Below are 20433 nucleotides of genomic sequence, written 5' to 3'. Positions count from 1 at the left end.
CCCCCCCCACCCCAAGACAGGTTTTCTCTGTACAGCCCTGGCTGTCCTGGAACTCACTTTATAGACCAGGCTGGCCTCGAGCTCAGAAATCCGCCTGCCTCTCACAACCACCTGTAATGGATCAGATGCCCTCTTCTGGTGTATCTGAAGATAGCCACAGTGTACACGTATACATAAAATAAATACATACATAAGTCTTAAAAAAAATGATACTAGCTTTTAGTGAGGGTTATACAATGACAGTGAAACAAAACAACGAAGACTCCCCACTCCCGTCCTCCCCCCAAAAACTTAAGTTCTTTTTTCCCTTCATTATATGTAAGTTTAGTCCAGGTCTGTCCAGAAAAGAGCTCATGTTTTTTTGAGGACATTTGAAATCCTTATCTAATTAAGAGACATGAGGAGGAGGAAGAAGAAAGCCTACAATCCCTCTCCCATAACCATGTGCAGAATTTTCATGGAGCTGTTCATATTCCCTAGACTCATGTATATATCTGACATAGTATCATTCCCAGATGAAAGGGAGGGAAAGGAAAAAGAGTAAGAGAAGAAATTGAGAAAACTGGTTGCATATGTTGTGAAGGGCTGAATTTAGAAATGAAAGATTGGTCTATGGTTAGGATGTTCAATGGCTATTGATCACAAGCCTCAGTGTTATTGTGGTAGGAATATCTGCTGATATGACTTTGCCATATTTCCCTTGCATTCTAAAGATAAATTCCACTAACTACAGTGAATGGTGCATTTTAGGTGGCACTGAACTTAGATACAGTCTTTTCCTGTAAACTCTGTTTTCTTTTTAGATGATTGACTGCTAGGCATTTCATACTTTTGTCATTGTAACATATGGACCAATACTTTCGAGTAGTTACTGTTTACATCCTGGAATAATATTAATTATTGATAAATTTAAAAATTATATACTTTTGATACTGGTACATACTGGCCCTAAAGAGATGCAAAACATTTAGCACAGATACTCAATCTTTCACTGACACAGACTTAAATTTTCTAATTAGAAAAGCACTAATAAAATCAAACAAGACAAAGCTTATTATGTTAAAAGTGTATGACTTGGCCAAAGGAAGATAACAAAGATGCTTGATTTATTAATATGCTACAGCTTAGGTTTAATTTAATAGTATCTTTCCACATAGTAATATATTGACATTCAAGATCTTATGCACCAATATTCATAATTCATGGTTCATATTGCATAACCTGAGTAACTAAACCTCAAAGCCTATATTACAAGCCAAAAATCTAAAATTAAAATGTAAAGAAAAGCAAAAGTTCTTCCTAATGAAAAATTAATGTAACTAAATAAAAATTAACTCTAAAGAGTTTGCTTAAAAATTTCCCTAAATAATGACTCTTAAGTTTGTAGCTGATCTTTGCTACTTTGTGGGCTCTTCTTTCCCCATCCTTTACCCCTAATCTTACTCCCTTCTGCTCACTAGGAGAGAGAGGAGGACAGGAGGGAGGGAGAGCTGGAGGGAGGAGTTCCTTGAATTTCATTTCTTTCCTTTTGTTTCTTCCTTGAGCATGAGGACTAACAAACTCAATCCAACCAGAACCTGCCTCTCAGGGCCCTAGCATTTATATATAAACCTCTGAAAAGTTCCCAGAATTCCAAACGTCACGAAAATCACAGAAACTTTCTATAGCTAGCAAATCACCTCTTTGCTAGAGCATGAGGCAAACCATAGCTGCTGCAAAGCAGCCCCAGATCCCACACCTGGGATTTAAATGAAAACACAAAATATTTGTAAAAATAAAAAAACAAAAGTTCATTTTAAATACTTATAACTATCAACTATACTACATATAGAAAAACTGAAGGCGATCATGTAAGAAATTTATTAAGTCTCAACTGAATGAATTCTTTCCTAGCATTTAGGGTTTATTTGGAGAGAAAATTATGACAGAAAAGATGAGAGTGATTTCAACAAATTCACCTTTCACCTCTTTTATGAAACCTGTAGAAATCTACGTTTTCTTTTGGTCCTTTGGCCTTACATTAGTATTTTTACTATTTTATTTTTAAAATTTTACACTTATTGTGTGTGTATCATGGAGGTCAGAGGACAACTTGTGGGAGCTGGTTCTCTCCGACCACGCAGTACTGGGGAAGCAAACTCAGGCCGTCATGCTTTACCCACAAGTCATCTCACCAACATAAATTTTTCCTTTTTAAGGACATAAAACAGATGGAGAGATAATGAAGTTCAGTGCCAGTGAGGTTGTGTCAATCTGTAATTAAAATTGAGTTTAATATACCATATAGGAAAACTGAAAGTTTACCTCCAAAAAAGAATAAATAAGGATGTATGGTTTTAGTACTTCTACTAAATATAGTAGTGAAAGCTCAAATCAGGGAAATAAGTCAAGAAATAACAGATATCCATATCTGCAGATATCTGGATTACAGTATCTGCCCTACCCGGGGATCCATCTCACATGCAGACACCAAATCCAGACACTATTATCAGAACCCAGTTCTCCCACCACAATAAGCTCTGGATACCGCAACACACCAGAAAAGCAAGACTGATTTAAAAATCACATCTCATGAAGATGACAGAGGACTTCAGAAGAACATAAATAACCCCCTTAAAGAAATACCAGAGAGCTGGGCATGGTGGCGCATGCCTTTAATCCCAGCACTCGGGAGGCAGAGGCAGGTGGATTTCTGAGTTTGAGGCAGCCTGGTCTACAAAGTGAGTTTCAGGACAGCCAGGGCTATACAGAGAAACCCTGTCTGGAACCCTCCCCCCACCCCCCCCAAAAAGAAAGAAATACAAGAGAACACAGGTAAACAGGTAGAAGCCCTTAAAAGGGAAACACAAAAATCACTTAGAGAATTACAGGAAAACACAATCAAACAGGTAAAGGAATTGAACAAAACCAACCAGGATCTAAAAGTGGACATAGAAACAATAAAGAAGTCACAATGGGAGACAACTCTGGAGATAGAAAACCTAGGAAAGAGATCAGGAGTCATAGATGCAACATCACCAACAGAGTACAAGAGATAGAAGAGAGAATCTCAGGGGCAGAAGATACCATAGAAAACATTGACACAAGAGTTAAAGAAAATGCAAATTGCAAAAAGCCCCTAACCCAAAACATCTAGGAAATCCAGGACACAATAAGAGGACCAAACTTAAGGAGAATAGGTATAGAAAAGAGAGTAAAGATTCCCAACTTAAAGGGCCAGTAAATATCTTCAACAAAATTATAGAAGAAAACTTCCCTAACCTAAAGAAAGAGATGCCCATAAACATATAAGAAGCCTACAGAACTCCAAATAGACTGAACCAGAAAAGAAATTCCTCCTGTCACATAATAGTCAAAACACCAAATGCACAAAACAAAGAATATTAAAAGCAGTAAGGGAAAAAGGTGAAGTAACATATAAAGGCAGACCTATCAGAATTATACCAGACTTCTCACCAGAGACTATGAAAGCTAGAAGATCCTGGGGAGATGTCATACAGACCCTAAGAGAACACAAATGCCAGCCCAGACTACTATACCCAGCAAAACTCTCAATTACCATAGACGGAGAAACCAAGATATTCCATGACAAAACCAAATTTACGTAATATCTTTCCACAAATCCAGCCCTACAAAGGATAACAGATGGAAAACACCAACACAAGGAGTGAAACTACACCCTAGAAAAAGCAAGAAAGTGATCTTCTTTCAACAAACTCAAAAGAAGAGCAGCCACACAGTGTAGTATGTCTATGTAAGAGAATATTATTTAGCAGTTAAAAAAAGTAAATTAGTAGGGTGGTGTATGCTCACTGTAAAGTGTTAGCCTGATAGGCTCTAGGGCCTGGGTTTAATTTCTGGCACTGGGGGTGAGCTGGGAAATGGAGGTTCAGCACCAAAGTAACAAAAACAAAACCACAAAATTGATGCTTATTATGGAGGTTCAGCACCAAAGTAACAAAAACAAAACCACAAAATTGATGCTTATTATAACAAGGATAAATACAAGCATTATATGAATAACTACACAAAATCATTATGAGTTGGGCTAGAGAAACGGCTCTCAGCAGCTAAGATCACTGGGTGCTCTTCCTGAAGACTGGGCTCAATTCCCAGCATCCTCATGGCAGGTGGCAACTCCTGTAACTCATTTCAGGCAGGATCTTATGTGCCCTCTTCAGGCGTTACACACACATGGTGCATAGACCTATATCCAGACACTCATACACATGAAATAAAAATAAAACCCATTCTCTAAATTATTAAGTATGCAAAAGCATTTAGTGAAAGTTATTCATACATTCAAAATTAAAACAATTTACAATAGCAACCCAAACAAAACAAGATAGTATGAGTTCACTTACTACCAATTATAGATATATTATATACTGCTAGGACCAAAACATTTTTGAGACCAGGTTTCATGTAGCCCAGGCTTGCCTCAAACTCACCATATAGCCCGGGCTGATCATTCTGCCCCTGATTCCATGGCCAGAATTACAGGTATATACTATCACGATGAGGTAGAAATTCTTAAGTAAAATTTATTATAGAAAACAATGTTGTGGTCTTTGGGTCTACATCAAATTGAACAACAACAAAAAAGGCAGAATTAATTATATCTGGTGGTGAAATAGAACTTACATAAGTTGGTGTCTCTAAGCTGTCTGTGTTGACCAGCACTGGAGGAGGATTTGCCTGTGAAGAAAGAATTGTAAAGTGTTAGTGTAGCAAGGAAACTAACAAGCTATATTATGTTTTAAATATTAACAGCTTAACAAAGACTTGCTGTTAATTTTGCTTTTGTGAGAAGGAGTATTGTGCTGTAGCCCAGTCTGGGCTTGAACTTGTGATCCTTCTGACAGTCTCCCAGGGGCTGCATTTCATTGGCTTGCCATTTCTATAGTTATGCTTTTAATGAGCTTTCTACATATTAAACAATGCATTGAGGTAAGACACATTAATCAAGAGAGCCAAATGAGGGGAAACAAGGTATAAATAATTGTAACCAGGTTTGCTCCTGAGAACTTTTCATGTAAGTGTAAGCACATATTTACACATGTGTGATACACGTGTGAACATGTGCATATGGAGGTCTGAAGTTAATGCCTGGAATGATTCTCTACTGCTCGTCCATGGCATTCTTTGAAGTAGGCTCTCTCGTTAAAACCCAGGCTCACTGATGTGGCTTGACTAGCAATGGAGCTCACTCTAGGGATCCCTCCCCCTCCCTTTCTGCCTCCTAAATCCAGAAGGCTAGAATTGCTGGCAGAATGCCAAGCCATCATGATTTTGATGGGTTCTAGAGATCTGAACTTTGGTGCCCACCCTTGCACGGCAAGGGCTTTAACCACAGAGTCACCTCTCAAGCTCCTGACTCCAGTTCTACTGGATCAGATACAAATATAAATTCTTTAAAAAGTCCACCATAGTCTTCCTGGAAGCTAACATTCTTCAGTGAAATAAAATTACCCAGGTATTTTATTTCAAAGGATTCTATAAAATCTCCAATCATTTTATCAACCAAGAAAAAAAAAATTCTGCCAACAATGAATTGTTTGAATGTTGAAGAAAAACAAAAATTCGGACATGATACTGATTATTCTCCCACAGGTCATGAGTTCAATTCCCAGCAACCATATGGTGGCTCACAACCATCAATAGTGGGATCTGATGCCCTCATCTGGTGTGTCTGAAGACAGCTATAGTATACTCATATACATAAAATAAATAAACCTTAAAAAGAAAAAAGAAAAAAAAAAAGAATCTCCTCAAAGCAAACATAAAACTATCTGCCACACGGAGAACTCAGTCACAAATTTGAAGAAAATTGGAATATTTTTCCATGTAAAGACCCTAGATTATTTTGGGCTAAAATTCCTGTTCATTGCTGTTATTTTAAACCATTCACATAACAGCAATTTGTTAAAGTGCACAAAAGAAGTAAAACAATGAGCATCTATATAAGTTTGAAATGAAAAAAACAAAAAACAAAAAACAAAAAACAAAAAGCAAAAAACAAAAACCCTGGTTTCCTGTTAAAGTTCATTTTTTACATGGCTGATACTAAGGAATAAAATTAACTATCAAAAGAAAACAAACTAGAAATGATAAATTCTTCTCAACATTACTTTTTCAGAATATTTAAAGACTTTTTGTAAGAGTGCTAAATGAAACACTTTAACTGAATATGAAAGAAATTTTCAAAGAGAGATACTTAAATGCTAATATTAATCCTCTAAAGAATTACACAGCATTCTGGAGGTAGAGGATCTTTGAGTTTGGATAACTAAGTTTGAGGTTAGACTGGTCTACAGAGCAAGTTCTAGAATAGCCAGGGTTAAACAGAGAAACCTTGTCTGGAAAAACAAAAAACAAAAACCCAATTACACAGCACAGTTGTATGAAAATACATTGTAACACAAAAGTTTTCTTCCAAATACTTTTTGTTATTCTGAGGCAGTCTAACTGTATAGCCCAAGAAAATCTGGAATTCTTTTATACAGTCCAGGCTGGCCTCAAACTCATGCCAATGCTCCTACCTCAGCCTTCCAACTGCTAGAATTATAAGAACAAACCACTATGTCAACTTTCTGTAGGTTACTTTAAAAAGTTAGTCTTTGAGCCAGTGGGGAGGCACCTGCTTGCAACCCCCCACGTAACTGAGGTGGAGAATCTAAACTTCAAGAACAGTCTGAGAATTCAAATGATACACTATTGTCAGTCAACAACTTATCTGAATGATCATATGATAAATAGGCACAACACAGTTTCAGTTTGGGCTACATATATAGAAGAAGCAGTTGAAATTAGTATTTTGTTATCTACAAAGAAAGCATGCACTACTACAAGTTCAACCAACTTCAAGAAAGGCTACTTAAAATTACAAAAGAAATTATATTCTTCAACCACTATGGAAAGAAAGCCATTTGGTTCCTTCGGCTAAACTGTACCAATCACATAATGGGTAGATATTTATGGAAATTTAAATTCCCTAAGTTATTAATATATTAACCATAATCATTACCATGTTAGCTATCTGTTAACAATTCCTCATCATTGTACAGATATTTTATCTAATAATTTATAACATTGAAATATGTATATAAAAATTTGATCTTATATTTACTTAAAAATTAAACAATGGAGAATAAGTTGTCTATACATATAGGAAAAATTTAAAGAGTAAAATTTAAAGAGGTTTCCCTGAAGGGAAACCTCAAAAACCATGAATGTTCACATTAAGGATTAATTAAAAAATTTAAATCACTCTAGCATCTGGTAGATAAATCTATCATGACATTAAGAATCCCTAGCAATTGGAAAAAATATGTCATAACAGAGAGTGAGAAACTCTGGAACACTAAGCCCTAAATGGGATGTCTCCATAAAATCCATTCCCTTAGAGCTCAGAGAACCTCACAGAAGAGAAGACAGAAAGAGTCGAGGAGCCCAAGGAGATGGAGGACAATACACACACACACACACACACACACACACACACACACACACACACACACACACGATCAAAGCTTCTATGAACTCACAGAGATGGACAGCATGCACCAGGTCCCTGAGTGTGGGTGATTGGCTCTGAGTCTCATTCCTTCTCTTGGACTCTTTTCTTTGTTTTTTTTCCTTTTCTTTTCTTTTCTTTTTTTCTTTTTTTGTCCAGTTCTAACGTGTTTAGTTTTTGCTTGATATTGGGTGTGCGATATCTCAGGGTTAGAGTGGGGAAGTCTCCATATGGAGGTCTTTCACAGGAATGAATGAAGGAGCATAATATTGAGTTGATCCAGAAGATGTATGCACAATGCAGATAGATAAATATAGCACCAAAGTTAAAGCTACTCTACCAGCAAAATAAAGGACAGCTTCCCACAGAAGGCAGGAAGAGTAGCTATAGAAAATAAACTTGTTTTATATAGTTGCAGTAAAAACTTAAAACGAAGTCCCCACAGACTCTTCAGAGTATTCCTGTGAAGTAAGATGTTGGCCAGAGTAGCCCCTGCTTTCTGTTTTCTTGTTATTTTAGATAGGAAAAGAAAAACCTACTTCCTACATTTCTCTTCAAAAGACTATATGCCAAGACCTGGTCCAAGATCTCAACTTCACAGCTATTCGATGACCTTTGATTATATTAACCAAAATGAATAGACAACTCTTTACCAAAGATTGTGTAAGGTTCCCAGAAGTAATAAACATGTCATAAACCATAGAAAACTGTACACATATTTATCTATCATTACTTCTAAGAAATACAGCGTTGTATGTGTTTCAACATGCACAAGAAAGCCCCGTCAATCTCTTAGAGGCTAGGGAAGCGGTACCCTGTCCTATGGCAAGTGATAGTCTAGAAAAACAACTGACAGAATAAAGAATCTGACCTGTGTTACTACTAACAGTTAAAGAAAGTGAAGTTTGCTGATATATTTAATGATTAATAAAGTATCTTGTAGTGATTGCTGCTAAATTAACCTATAAAATTCATAGAATTGATTAATAATGATGATGATAAATAATACACATAAAGAGAAATTAGAAAGGGGATGTAGTTAAGTTTAAGTATTAACAACTAGTATATATTGGTAAAAGTCTGGAACATCTTTGTACTATTTTGCAACTTTACAAACCTGAAGTGATTTGAAAATAAAGCCCAGTACAAAACTAAAAAATATTCTACAAAATAAGTAGAATAAAGAAACTTTCGCCAAGTGTCAGAATATAATTACAAAGAAATCCATCCAGATAATATCACAGATACTATTTTAAGATTACTCATAAAATGAAAATATATCAAGTCAAACAATACTACTGATCCAATAATTTAAGACTCAATACTCTTTTTTTTTTTTTCAAGATTTCTCTGTATAGTCCTGGCTGTCCTGGAACTCACTTTGTAGACCAGGCTGGCCTTGAACTCAGAAATCCGCCTGCCTCTGTCTCCCGAGTGCTGGGATTAAAGGCGTACGCCACCATGCCCAGCTAGACTTAATACTTTTATGTATTGTAAAATTTTAAAAGTCCAGAGGTCATACATAGGATACTCTGCAGTAGACTATACCTCTAGTAGACTATTACTCTCATTCCATCATGAAACTAACTGGTAAATGATCTCATCTATAGTTGTTCTTGTAGGAAGTCAAAATGGTATCAGTACATACTTACGTTTCCATGGTCCAAAGGAGTATCTTTTGGGATGTTGCACAGATACGTGAAACAACCGGGTAGAAGTATTATATCGTGTGTGTGTGTGTGTGTGTGTGTGTGTGTGTGTGTAACATATATACGATATCTATGAGGTTTAATCTATAAATTAGTCAAAGAGATTAAGAGTAATTAGTAATAAATAGAACAAGTGTAACACTATTGTAAAATAAAGGTTATGTAAAATCTGACTCAATGGCTCCTAGCATTTTCCACTTAATATTTTTCAAATTTGACTGTAAATGGAACTGCAGAAAACTACATTTCAGATGGAGAAGGGTATTAATACATATGATTGGAACAATTCCTAGAAGTTGAAGGAGGAAGCAAAAGGGGAGAAGGAAGAAAAAGAGAGGTAAGAAGTGGAGAAGAAAAAGAAGAAAAAAAAGAATGAAACCAACATCTTGTAAAGTGTGTGTCTGAGTATCAAGAGACCATCCCTGCCCCAATACACACACACACACACGTGCACACAGGCATGACCAGCACAGAGGGGGAAAGGGAAAGGAGAATGGAAGGGAGAGGAGAGGAGAGGAGAGTAAGGGAGAGCAAAAGAGACGGGGGTCTGGAGAGAGGGGAGAAGGAATAAGAATACATCCAAGAGCGCACTAGAACAAAAGCATTGCCAAACTTGAATCCCAGAATAGTGCTTCAGGTTGACAATCAAGTTTAAAGCATCTGCTTGGAGCAGACATATGCCTCTGGATTAAAAAGGAGAATTGTAAAGATGAGTGGTTGCATCTTTGGCAGAAAGAACTACGTATCATGTGCTTTGGTTCATGTGGGAAACTGGAGCTCTGAAAAACATGAGAAATGTCTCCCACTCTCACGTATAGAAATGAGTGTTGCTGAGTGGTAGTGGGTAAGTTCATGATGTATTATTAATTTTATGCAGCCACTCAATGTATCTTGCACTGCACCATTTGTAGTCAGCTTTAATAAAGTTCAAATGATAGGATCAACATACAAGCACTCTGTAAAATATAAAAGCATTTGACAAAAAGAAAGAAAAACAGCAAAAAGGTGTTTTTGGTTTTGTGGTTTTCTGACCTGTCTCGAACTTGCTATATAGACCAGGCTGGCTTTGAACTCAGAGGGATCGTCCTGACTTTGCCTTCCCAGTGTTACTATGAAAAGAATACACCATTATGGCCATCTGACAATATAGTCTTTTTTTTTTAAAAAAAAAAAAAAATCATACATCTATGCATCCTTTCTTCCTTTGGGGTTATGACCTGAACCTCACAGAACTATGGAGGAGACTAACCTTGCACATACAGGAGGAGCATAACATTTTCAAAGTGTAACTTATTTGTGTGACAAAGACAGGACTATTTCTTCTATTTCTGTGCTGAACAGCTTTATGTCAACTTGACATAAACTGAAGTCATCTGAGAGGGGGAGCCTCAACTGAGCAAATGTCTGCATAAGACCGCACTGCAGGGAAGCTTGTAGGTCAGTACCTTAATTAGTGACTTATGGGCGAGCCCAGCTCACTGTGGGCAGGGCCATCCATGGCTGGTGATCCTGGGTTCTCTAAGAAAGCAGACTGAGCAAGCCTTTGCATCAGCTCCTGCCTCCAGGTTCCTGCCCTGTGTGAGTTCTTGTCCTGACTTCTTTTATTGAAAAACTACAACGTGGAATTTTAGGCCAAATATATCCTTCCCTCTCCAACTTGTTTTTGGTTATGGTGTTTTATCACAGCAATATTAACCCCGACTAAACAGCTTCTATTACCATCCTGATGCCTCTAAAAAGACAAACAAGTTATACATTTTTTTATATTACATTTCAAAAGTGCTTACATTTTTTTCATATAATACATTTTGATCCTCAATTTAATGTGTACCCCTCCCTTCCTTTCCCAAAACAAACAAAACATAACAAAACAAAAAGCCCAACAACCCAAGAAAACAAAATAAATACCAAAGACAAAATCACCAAACCATAACAGCAGCAGCAACGGCAACAATCAGTGGCATTCATTTTGTGTTAGTCAACTACTCTAAGAGTGGGCCTGCCCTGGAGTGTGGCTATATATATACCTAGTGTCACTACACTGGGTAAACTGATTTTCTATCTCTCAACAGCTATCAACTGTTATCAATAGCTATCAAATAGCTTTTTGGACCTCATATCTACTTCTCTCTCCTGGGATTTTACTTGAATGTTAGTGATGTCACAGTTTCTGAATTCATATGTGCATCTAAAATACGTTCTCTTGGAATCATCCATTCTCTCTCTGGCTTTTACAACTTTCTGTCTCCTCTTCTGCACTGATCCCTGAGCCTCAAGGAGAGGAGTTTGATAAGACATGCCATTTAGGGCCAAGTGCTTCATGGTCTTTCACTGACTGCACACTGTCCAGTTGTGGGTCTCTGTGCTAAAAAATTCTATCTACTGCAAGAAGACACTTCTCTGATAAGGGTTTAACGATGAAGATTTAATTTATTTTTCAAGTGTGTGAGCTTTTGTGTGTATTTGTGAATCAAGTGCCTGTAGAGACCATAAGAGTATGCCAAATTCCCTGGAGTGGAGTCAAAAATAGGTTGTGAGCCACCTGACCTTAGTGCCCAGGACTGAACTTGGGTCTTCTGTAAGAGTAGTATCTGCTTTTAACTGTTGAGCCAGCCCTCTACTCCAAGGTACACATTCCTTAAAAGAATATGCTTTTTGAACTTAATTGTTTTTTAACAATAAATGTGCTATATTTAATATCAAGGACAATACTTAGCTTGGAAAACGAGACAAATCCATGAGCTTCTCATGTTATACAGCATGGATTACTATCATCTAAGGACATCAGTTGTGTTTATAAAACACACTGAAGGCATTCCTTTTCTTCAGTGATTTTGTTTGTTTTTTTAAGACAGTCTCTATGTAGTCCCGGCTGTTTTAGAGCTTGCTATATAGGACCATGCTAGCTTTGAACTCAGAGATTCTCCTGCCTCTGCCTCCCCAGCTCTGGGAATTAAAGGTGTGACGCCATGACTGGTAGCTCAATGACTTTTAAGTTTGCTTCTTCATTTACACTCTCTCTCTCTCTCTCTCTCTCTCTCTCTCTCTCTCTCTCTCTCTCTCTCTCTCTCTCTCTCTCTCAAAAGGAAAAAAGTTAAGTAGCTAGCATGAGGGGATTGTGTGAAAGGTATTGTACAGACACACCTTTTTTTTTCTTTTTTGCTGGGAACTGAAATCAGGACTCAAAGCTATAACTCCTCCTATATTAAGACTTTATCACTGCAGAATCTCTCACACAGAACTACTACCTCTCTAGTAATATAGACTTGCTAAAAGAATTTATCACTGTGAAGTGAACTATTCTGCTACACAGCAGTACATGGTTGGAATGAGTGCAAAACAAGTCAGACTACCTGTAAACCTTTATTTAATTATGTTTTTTAACTCTAAGACTATGAGTGTTTACAACTTACAATAATAATAGATTGCTGTTAGGGACACTAGATAAATAAAAGAAAGAAATCTTAAAAAAAAAAAAAAAAAAAAAGACAGGTTCCTAATTAAAAAACAGAGCAGAGACCTGTACAAAATTTCAAGGGATTCTAACAGATTATTTTAAGAAAGAAGCAAGTAAAATAACCTTTGAGATTCCATTGGGAAATGTCATACCACTAGGCATTTAAAAACACATGTATCTTTACCATGTTTCAATAACTTTGATTGCTGACTGCCCACTCTCTGCAATATAGAAATAATATGTGTCTGGATTTACTTATTGAATTCATGATGGTTTCATAATGACTGAATTCTAAATTATTTCCACAAAAGGTGAAGGCTCTACAAAAGTCGCAGTATTAGTATCATTCAGTCATTACAGTGAAGTCTCACTGTAACTGACGATTTATCCTGGGATCTCAGTTAGTATGGCTATTCTGACTGGTGTTCAGTTGTTAGCAGAGGGAAGCCCTAAACCGTGAGTGCCCACAATGTTCTCATCTCCCCCCTCAGTGAGGACCATCTGATGCTGCGACTACACCCACACACACTATTTACACTCTCACACACTGTTTACCCACCCAGATTTGTGCCACTCATAAATTTCAGCAAAAATATCTACGAACACATTTATCTTTAAAATGATACTGCAAGCTCTCAACGGAAGATCATTAATATTATACATAACACACTCACTATTAATGTGTGCTGTTATTAAACTGTGTTGTAATGGCAATTAAGTGTCAACAAACTACTCCTTACAACTAGTAAGATTCTAAAAATTAAAACTTACCAAATTTACTAACATTTGGCTATGGTTTTCTTCTGTCTCAGTTCTGATAGAAGTTATGAGAATTGTGTAAATAGCTCACATGGACATAGAGCACCACGGCACACATCGAGACCGGGGGCTCAGGAAATGGCGGCAGCAGGATCAAAGCTAACACAGACTATGTGAGGCCCTGTCTCTAAAACAGGAATTTTCATAAAATTGAGATACAACTTATTATAGTATACACGGAGAAACAGTGCCATATAAAAGAATGGATGTGGCAAAGGAACAGGACCATTACGTTTAAATATTAGACTAATTTATAAAACTTGTTCTAAACATAGTTACAAGTATAAAGGCATGTTAACAAATCCCCAAAGGTTCATTACTATATGTTCAGAATGCACTCCATTTATAGACTACCAAGTAAAGTGCCAAAAGTTGAACCTATATTAAATCCCAATTGAAGTCAAAAGAAATTAATATACCTAACAAAAAATACTTCCACAGTTTTAAAAGATACAAATAAAACATTGAAAGTAAATTAAATTGTTATAAAGAAAAAAGAAAGCAATAACAACCTGTGGTGCGGAGGGCAGGACGACAGTACTCTCTGCAGGGACTGGCAGGGCAGGGGTCACAGGGACAATGGGAGAGGAGGGAGGAACAGCTTCTGTGGGCTAAAATCATCAAGGACAAAAATCAGGAAAAAACACCAAATAAAGAAAAACAAACAGAAAGTTGTTTATGGTACATAAAGGTAAATTATAGTTCTCTATATAGTAATAACAATAATTCATTAAGATATTACTTTAGTTAGTTAAGTATTGAGACTGTCCTAATTATTCCAGCAATAATTATGACATCACTGTATAACGCTAGGGAACACGGAGGAGTCTGTTCTGTATGGTGTGTCAGTAAGACAACCACAGTCTACTTATGATGGCTTGTTTTATAGACAGATGCTTTTCTAGCATCCAGAAGTTATTTGACTATTTCCACTTTTCACATTAAAATAAAAAAATTATTAGCCTACTATGCAAATAATCTTATAAATCCACAGAAAAATATTAAAAAGAAAATTTCCAAAATGAATTTGTATCATTGAAAATTAATCCATACTATTTAAACTCTGCTACCAAGAACAATAATGTTCCTAATGTCTGCCTGGTGTCCCTCTAAAGTCACTAACCCACTAACACTGGTTGCCATCATGTGACAGAAATAATCTGGCAAGAGTGGAGGGGAAAGTTCAGAAAAAGTAATTTGCCAGTAAATATAAACATTCTTTAAAACAAAAATGTCTGAACTCTGACTTAGTTTAATGGCAGTGCATGCCATTAATCCCAGCACTTGAGAGGCAGAGGCAGGCGGATTTCTGAGTTCAAGGCCAGCCTGGTCTATAGAGTGAATTCCAGGACAGCCAGGGCAACACAGAGAAACCCTGTCTAAAAAAAAAAAACTTCTAAGGTATTCTCTCAAACAGTTCTTATACTGGGGAATTCTCTAATATCCTAAATATTCAAAGGTATTTTAAGTAAAATTAACCACTAACATTAACTGCTATGAAGCAATTAAAATAATCTATAGTTGTTTATAAATCAGGTAGAATACTACTTATAATATTGAGAGAGATGAAATTTATGAAAAATAGAAGAAAGGTTTGAACATTAACTGGGGTCAGGATTGTGGTTGTTCCAACTCTTGCTTTGATTTTGAATTTGACAATAAACGAATGGTGAGAGGATCTGTGTACCGACACCAAAGAAATCCTCTTTCATCAGCACACCCTTACCAGTCAGACACAATGAACATGCTCTAGAGATGCTTTGAGTTTCATAAGAATATTAACTGCAAAAACATTAACACTGACGAATGAACTAGAACTGCTGGACTCTGCTATCTGAATTTATTTTCTTTTCACATATTTTTAGCCATTAGAGTTAATGATGCAAAGAAAAAGGAAATCAATCTCCCCTTCCCCAAAGAAGTAGAGAAGGGATGGCATTTGCATAATATTGTGAATATATACTTAATGTCACCCAATTATATACTTAAAAGGCTAAAATAAAGGGCTGGAGAGATAGCTTAGGGGTTAAAAGCACTGACTATTCTTGCAGAGAACCTGGGTTCGAGTCTCATTTACCCACACAGGTGACTCCAGTTCCAGGGGAGCTGCTATCTTTTGCGGTAGGAAGCAGGTGCATTGGCATACATGTAGGCAGAATACTCAAACACACACACACACACACACACACACACACACACACACACACACACACAAAAGATAATGTAACTCCTCAAAATACTAACCTGGATCAACACAACAGACAGAATCTTAAACAAGTGATCAGAGGTAGCATTACCAGTACTGGCTGACTGAAGTTAAGTACTATCCGACACTCACTTTGGTGATTCTTTCTTTCATTTTTTTAAATTAATCAAGTGACCATAGATGTGTGGGTTCATTTCTGGGTCTTCAATTCTATTCCATTGATCTACCTGCCTGTCACTATACCAATACCATGCAGGTTCTTTGTTTGTTTGTTTGTTTTTGTTTTTATTTATCGCAGTTGCTCTGTAGTACAGCTTGAGGTCAGAGATGGTGATTCCCCCAGAGGTTCTTTTATTGTTTAGAATAGTTTTCACTATCCTAGGTTTTTTGAAATTCCAAATGAATTTGCAAATTGCCCTTTCTAATTCGTTGAAGATTTGAGTTGGAATTTTGATGGGGAGTGCATTGAATCTGTAGATTGCTTTATATCAGCGTTTGATATATGGTACAGTTTCCCCTATAGCCAGGATCCATGGGTCCAGGAATCAGGGTCGGAAAAGGGAATAGTAGTTCCACTCACTATCTCTGTGTAGCCCTGGCTGTCCTGGAACTCACTCTGTAGACCAGGCAGGCCTCGAACTCAGAGGTCCATCTGCCTCTGCCTTCCCAAGTGCTGGGATTAAAGGAGTGTGCCACCATTGCCTGGCTATTGTACAATTTTTATAAGCAATTTTATTATAGCATAACTAATATAAACTCTACATATTTTAATTTTTTACTGTGTATGGATATTTTGGCTGCAAGTATGTCTGTGCACCACACACATACACTACCTGAAAAGGACAGAAGAGGGTGTCAGATTCCTTGGAACTAGAGTTACAAATGGATGTGAGCTGCCATGTGGGAATTGAACCAAGACCTTCTTAAAGAGCAACAATGCTCTCAAACTACGAAGCCGTTTCTTCAGCCCCAACAGTACATATTTAATGTATGCAATCTCGTAGGTTAACACATATGAAACATGAGTACAATGAAGGCTGTGAATGTGAATGTAGCTATCACCTCTAAGACTCCTGGTCTGTCTTTGTTGTTGTTCTAGTCTTGAGCTGTATCAATCCGTGGGTAATGGTTTAGTAGTACCATAGTACTTCTACACTAGTAAGTGCACACTGGAGTCCTAATACTAGGGTTACAGTTCTTGTAAAATTAGGCAATGCTATACACTCACCTCAAAATTTAAAGCCAAGCACAATACACACACACACACACACACACACACACACACACACACACACACACACACACGTCAGTTGCTCCCCATATCCCTTATGACAAATCATTATTCTCTTTATGTTACATTCAAACCCCACCGTACCCTTCTTTTTCAGAGCCTGTTCTGTTCTAGAATCTACTTTCTTTGGAAAGGATCTGTCTTAGTCAGGGTTTCTGTTTCTGCACAAACATCATGACGAAGAAGCAAGTTGGGAGGAAAGGGTTTATTCAGCTTACACTTCCACACTGCTGTTCATCACCAAAGGAAGTCAGGACTGGAACTCAAGAAGGTCAGGAAGCAGGAACTGATGCAGAGGCCATGGAGGAATATTACTGGCTTGCTTCCCCTGGCTTGCTCAGCCTGCTCTCTTATAGAACCCAAGACTACCAACCCAGGGATGGTACCACCCACAATGGGCCCTCTCACCCTTGATCACTAATTAAGAAACTGCCTTGTAGCCAGATCTCATGGAGGCATTTCCTCAAGGGAGCCTCCTTTCTTGTGATAACTCCAGCTCGTGTCAAGTTGACACACAAAAACAGCCAGTACAAGATCTAAATACTGTTTCCTTAAAAAAAAAACCTCCTGACAACAACCTATGACACCGTATCTCACAGTCTGTAAGAGACACCTGTAATTAAGAATTCTGTGAAAAGAACATATGTCCCCACCTCTTCAGCATACAAATACTTAACCAACAATGATTTACCAACAAATAAAATATCCAAGTCATAAATGATAAACAGAGTAATAAAAAAATCCATTTAATTCACTTGAAACAAAAATACAGTTCTAAAAACCCTAATAATCAAATGAAAGTTGATGAGGAATGTCAAATATTCGATTTTACAAAATAGAGCAAGGAGATGAAGAGGACTTAAATACATTTGAGAATGTGATAAAATGCTTAGGAGCTGTGGAAGATTCTAAACTGGAAAATGTAAAATATAATAATGCATCGACATGTATTGTTTAAACAATGAGGCAAAACAAAGTAATCATTATATTTAGGTTATTTTCAGAAAAGAATGGATAATAGCATTTTAAACCTTAACACTCTTCTATAACCCTATAAATCAAGTAGAAAACAATGACCCTTACATCATTCCTGTCCTGTTCTATTTGTATCACTCAGTAAAAATCAGCTCAATCGAGATCTGTTATTGTTTTTAAAAACCTGGGTCACATGACTAGCAACAGTCTCAGTTGTTTCTATCCATAGCAACACCACAGAATCATTAGCCTCTAAGGCTGCCTTCGGAGACTTGTTTCCATGACAACAGAGGTTATAATATTAACACTGTCTGAAGGAACACTGCAGAAAATTGTACATTTCTATAAAATAATTGGATAGATTATACATTGTCAAGTACTTTTGAAAAACCACATTGGCAATTACCTGAAAAATGTTTAAACTGATTTAACAAAATTGTACTAATTTTCTACATAGGTTTATTTTTTTATACTAATTTAAGGTCTTAATTTAGAAAACCTGCACTCAAAATATAGATTCTTATGTCATGTGAAGTATGTGCACATCCTCATTTATGACAATGTAATACTGACCCTCACTTTTAGGCATTCAACAATATATACACATTGTGAGCCTAGCATAACCCGACTGGCAGCACTGGTGAAAATGGGCATGAATAGTCAGATAGAACCCGTGAGTGTAGAGTTAATGTACCTGGGAACCGATGGGATGTGAGGACTATTAAAAATAATACCTCCAGCTGAGCACAGTGGAGCGTGCCTCTTGTCCCAGCACCTGGGAGGCAGAGACAGGAAGATCTTTTCTCTGTGAGTTCAAATCCATCCTGATCAACATAAAATAGTCTCAACAAATCAAAACAATTCTCACAATTGCAACTAAAAATTATTTCCTAGATAATAATTAGACTTGGACATGAAAGAACTGTAGTATTTATTTTTCTTGCTAATTATTTATTAAGACTTTCAGGGCTGGGAGAGATTTGCTCAGTGGTTTAATACTTGCTTAACAAGCATGAAGCCCTGGGTTTAAAACTTAGTCTCCTGTAATCAAAAGATAAAACATAAAATCAAGAGATAAAATAACAAAAAATGATTTTCAGAATGTAAAACTGACAAGATAAATAAAACCAAAATACCAAGAAGCTAATGTCTACATTTTATATTAACATGCTTCATATACTCAGTAAAATGAATTTAAGACTAATCAAAACAAAGCAAAACAAAAAACAAAACCCAACGTCTAAAAATATACTGTATTTTCAAGCAAAAGTGAAATAAATGAATTAACAAATTTTTTGGTACCAGTATCTTAGGCAACCAATGTAACCACCCCAGGCTACTGTTGGTGACTAAGGAGCCTGACTTTGTACACACATAGTTAGAATTCTTAATCCAGGTTCCTTGGTCCTTTGTTTAAAGATCTACTATGCCATAATGAGGCACGCTTCTGATTAAATGTCAAAGCAGCTACTTAAAAGAAAAAAAAGAAACCAGAAAAACCTGCAAGCCTTTGAATGTTTGCAGAGGATAAAATATAGCAAAGTTGATTTATACAAACTCCACTTGGGAATTTCTGTATTCAAGAGAGGATCAATATCACAGGACAAAAGGTATTTTTCATGGTTTAATATTTTTCTTATGATTCATACGCCCTTTGCCACCGTCACTGCAAACACATTACATCTTTAATATAAACTTGTTTAGCTAAAAAAAAAAAAAAAAGTATTTCAACCACATATGACATCCATGCCAATGTCTCAAAAGAGTGTATAAAATCAGGCTTATTTTTAAATAAAACACAAAAAGTATCAAAATACAAATATTTTTTAAAAACTTAAAATAGCTGTGGGAAATAGGAAAATAGATCTAGTAATTAATTCTACTTTAGAAGCATAGATGCGAAACTGTTTATAGTTTACACAGACAAATTAGCTCATGAATCTATTATTTTCAGTTGAAAATTCATAAAATTAAGGTTTCTGTTCTCTTCTTTATGAAAAGGTGGTATTTATATTAGCATTCAGCTAACAGCCTCTAAAAAGGATGACTCACTCACTACAAACTTAAAAACAGAGCCTTAAAGACTGAATTTAAAGATATGGTTACATAATTAACACAGGGAGGATGTTATCAATTGTAATACGCCTTTATCTTTGATATTTTTGGAACTGGCTAGATAAATATGCATCACCATGGACTTCACCACCTATTAAGCTACAGTAGGCTTGTAATGCTTTGTAGCAATGGCAGCTGCTCTGTTCTCGTCACGCCTCTGAAAGCGCTCAGTGGGTCAGGCTCTGCTAGCCTTCCACGTAGTGATCTTACATTCTCCCTCCACTTACTGCTTCAGCTACACTGACCTGCTACTCCATGTCTGTCCACTTGCTAGTTACCTTGCTCCTGCTACTCCATGCCTGCCCACTTGCTAGTTACCTATCTCCTGCTACTCCATGCCTGCCC

At 36.7% G+C, this 20433-nt stretch overlaps 1 protein-coding gene across 22 annotated transcripts in view; it reads right to left on the bottom strand.

Annotated features, from left to right (window-relative positions):
- The window catches only part of Dlg1 (discs large MAGUK scaffold protein 1), a 202381-nt gene that overhangs the window by 78153 nt on the left and 103795 nt on the right, over nucleotides 1-20433 (bottom strand). For 12 of the 22 annotated variants that reach the window (XM_021209522.2, XM_029544614.1, XM_029544616.1 and 9 more), the window contains 2 exons: nucleotides 14014-14112; nucleotides 4645-4698 (listed from right to left, as the gene is read on the bottom strand). In XM_021209522.2, coding sequence (XP_021065181.1) covers nucleotides 4645-4698; nucleotides 14014-14112 — 153 coding nt within the window. The remainder of the gene's footprint in view (nucleotides 1-4644; nucleotides 4699-14013; nucleotides 14113-20433) is intronic. The other 10 variants (XM_029544623.1, XM_021209526.2, XM_021209525.1 and 7 more) reach the window with 1 other exon arrangement.

This window comes from Mus pahari, chromosome 12 (genome assembly GCF_900095145.1).
Source record: "Mus pahari chromosome 12, PAHARI_EIJ_v1.1, whole genome shotgun sequence".
NCBI classification, from domain to species: Eukaryota; Metazoa; Chordata; class Mammalia; order Rodentia; family Muridae; genus Mus; species Mus pahari.
The sequence above is the reverse complement of the archived record's forward strand: the minus strand, read 5'-3'. Positions and strand labels throughout refer to the sequence as shown.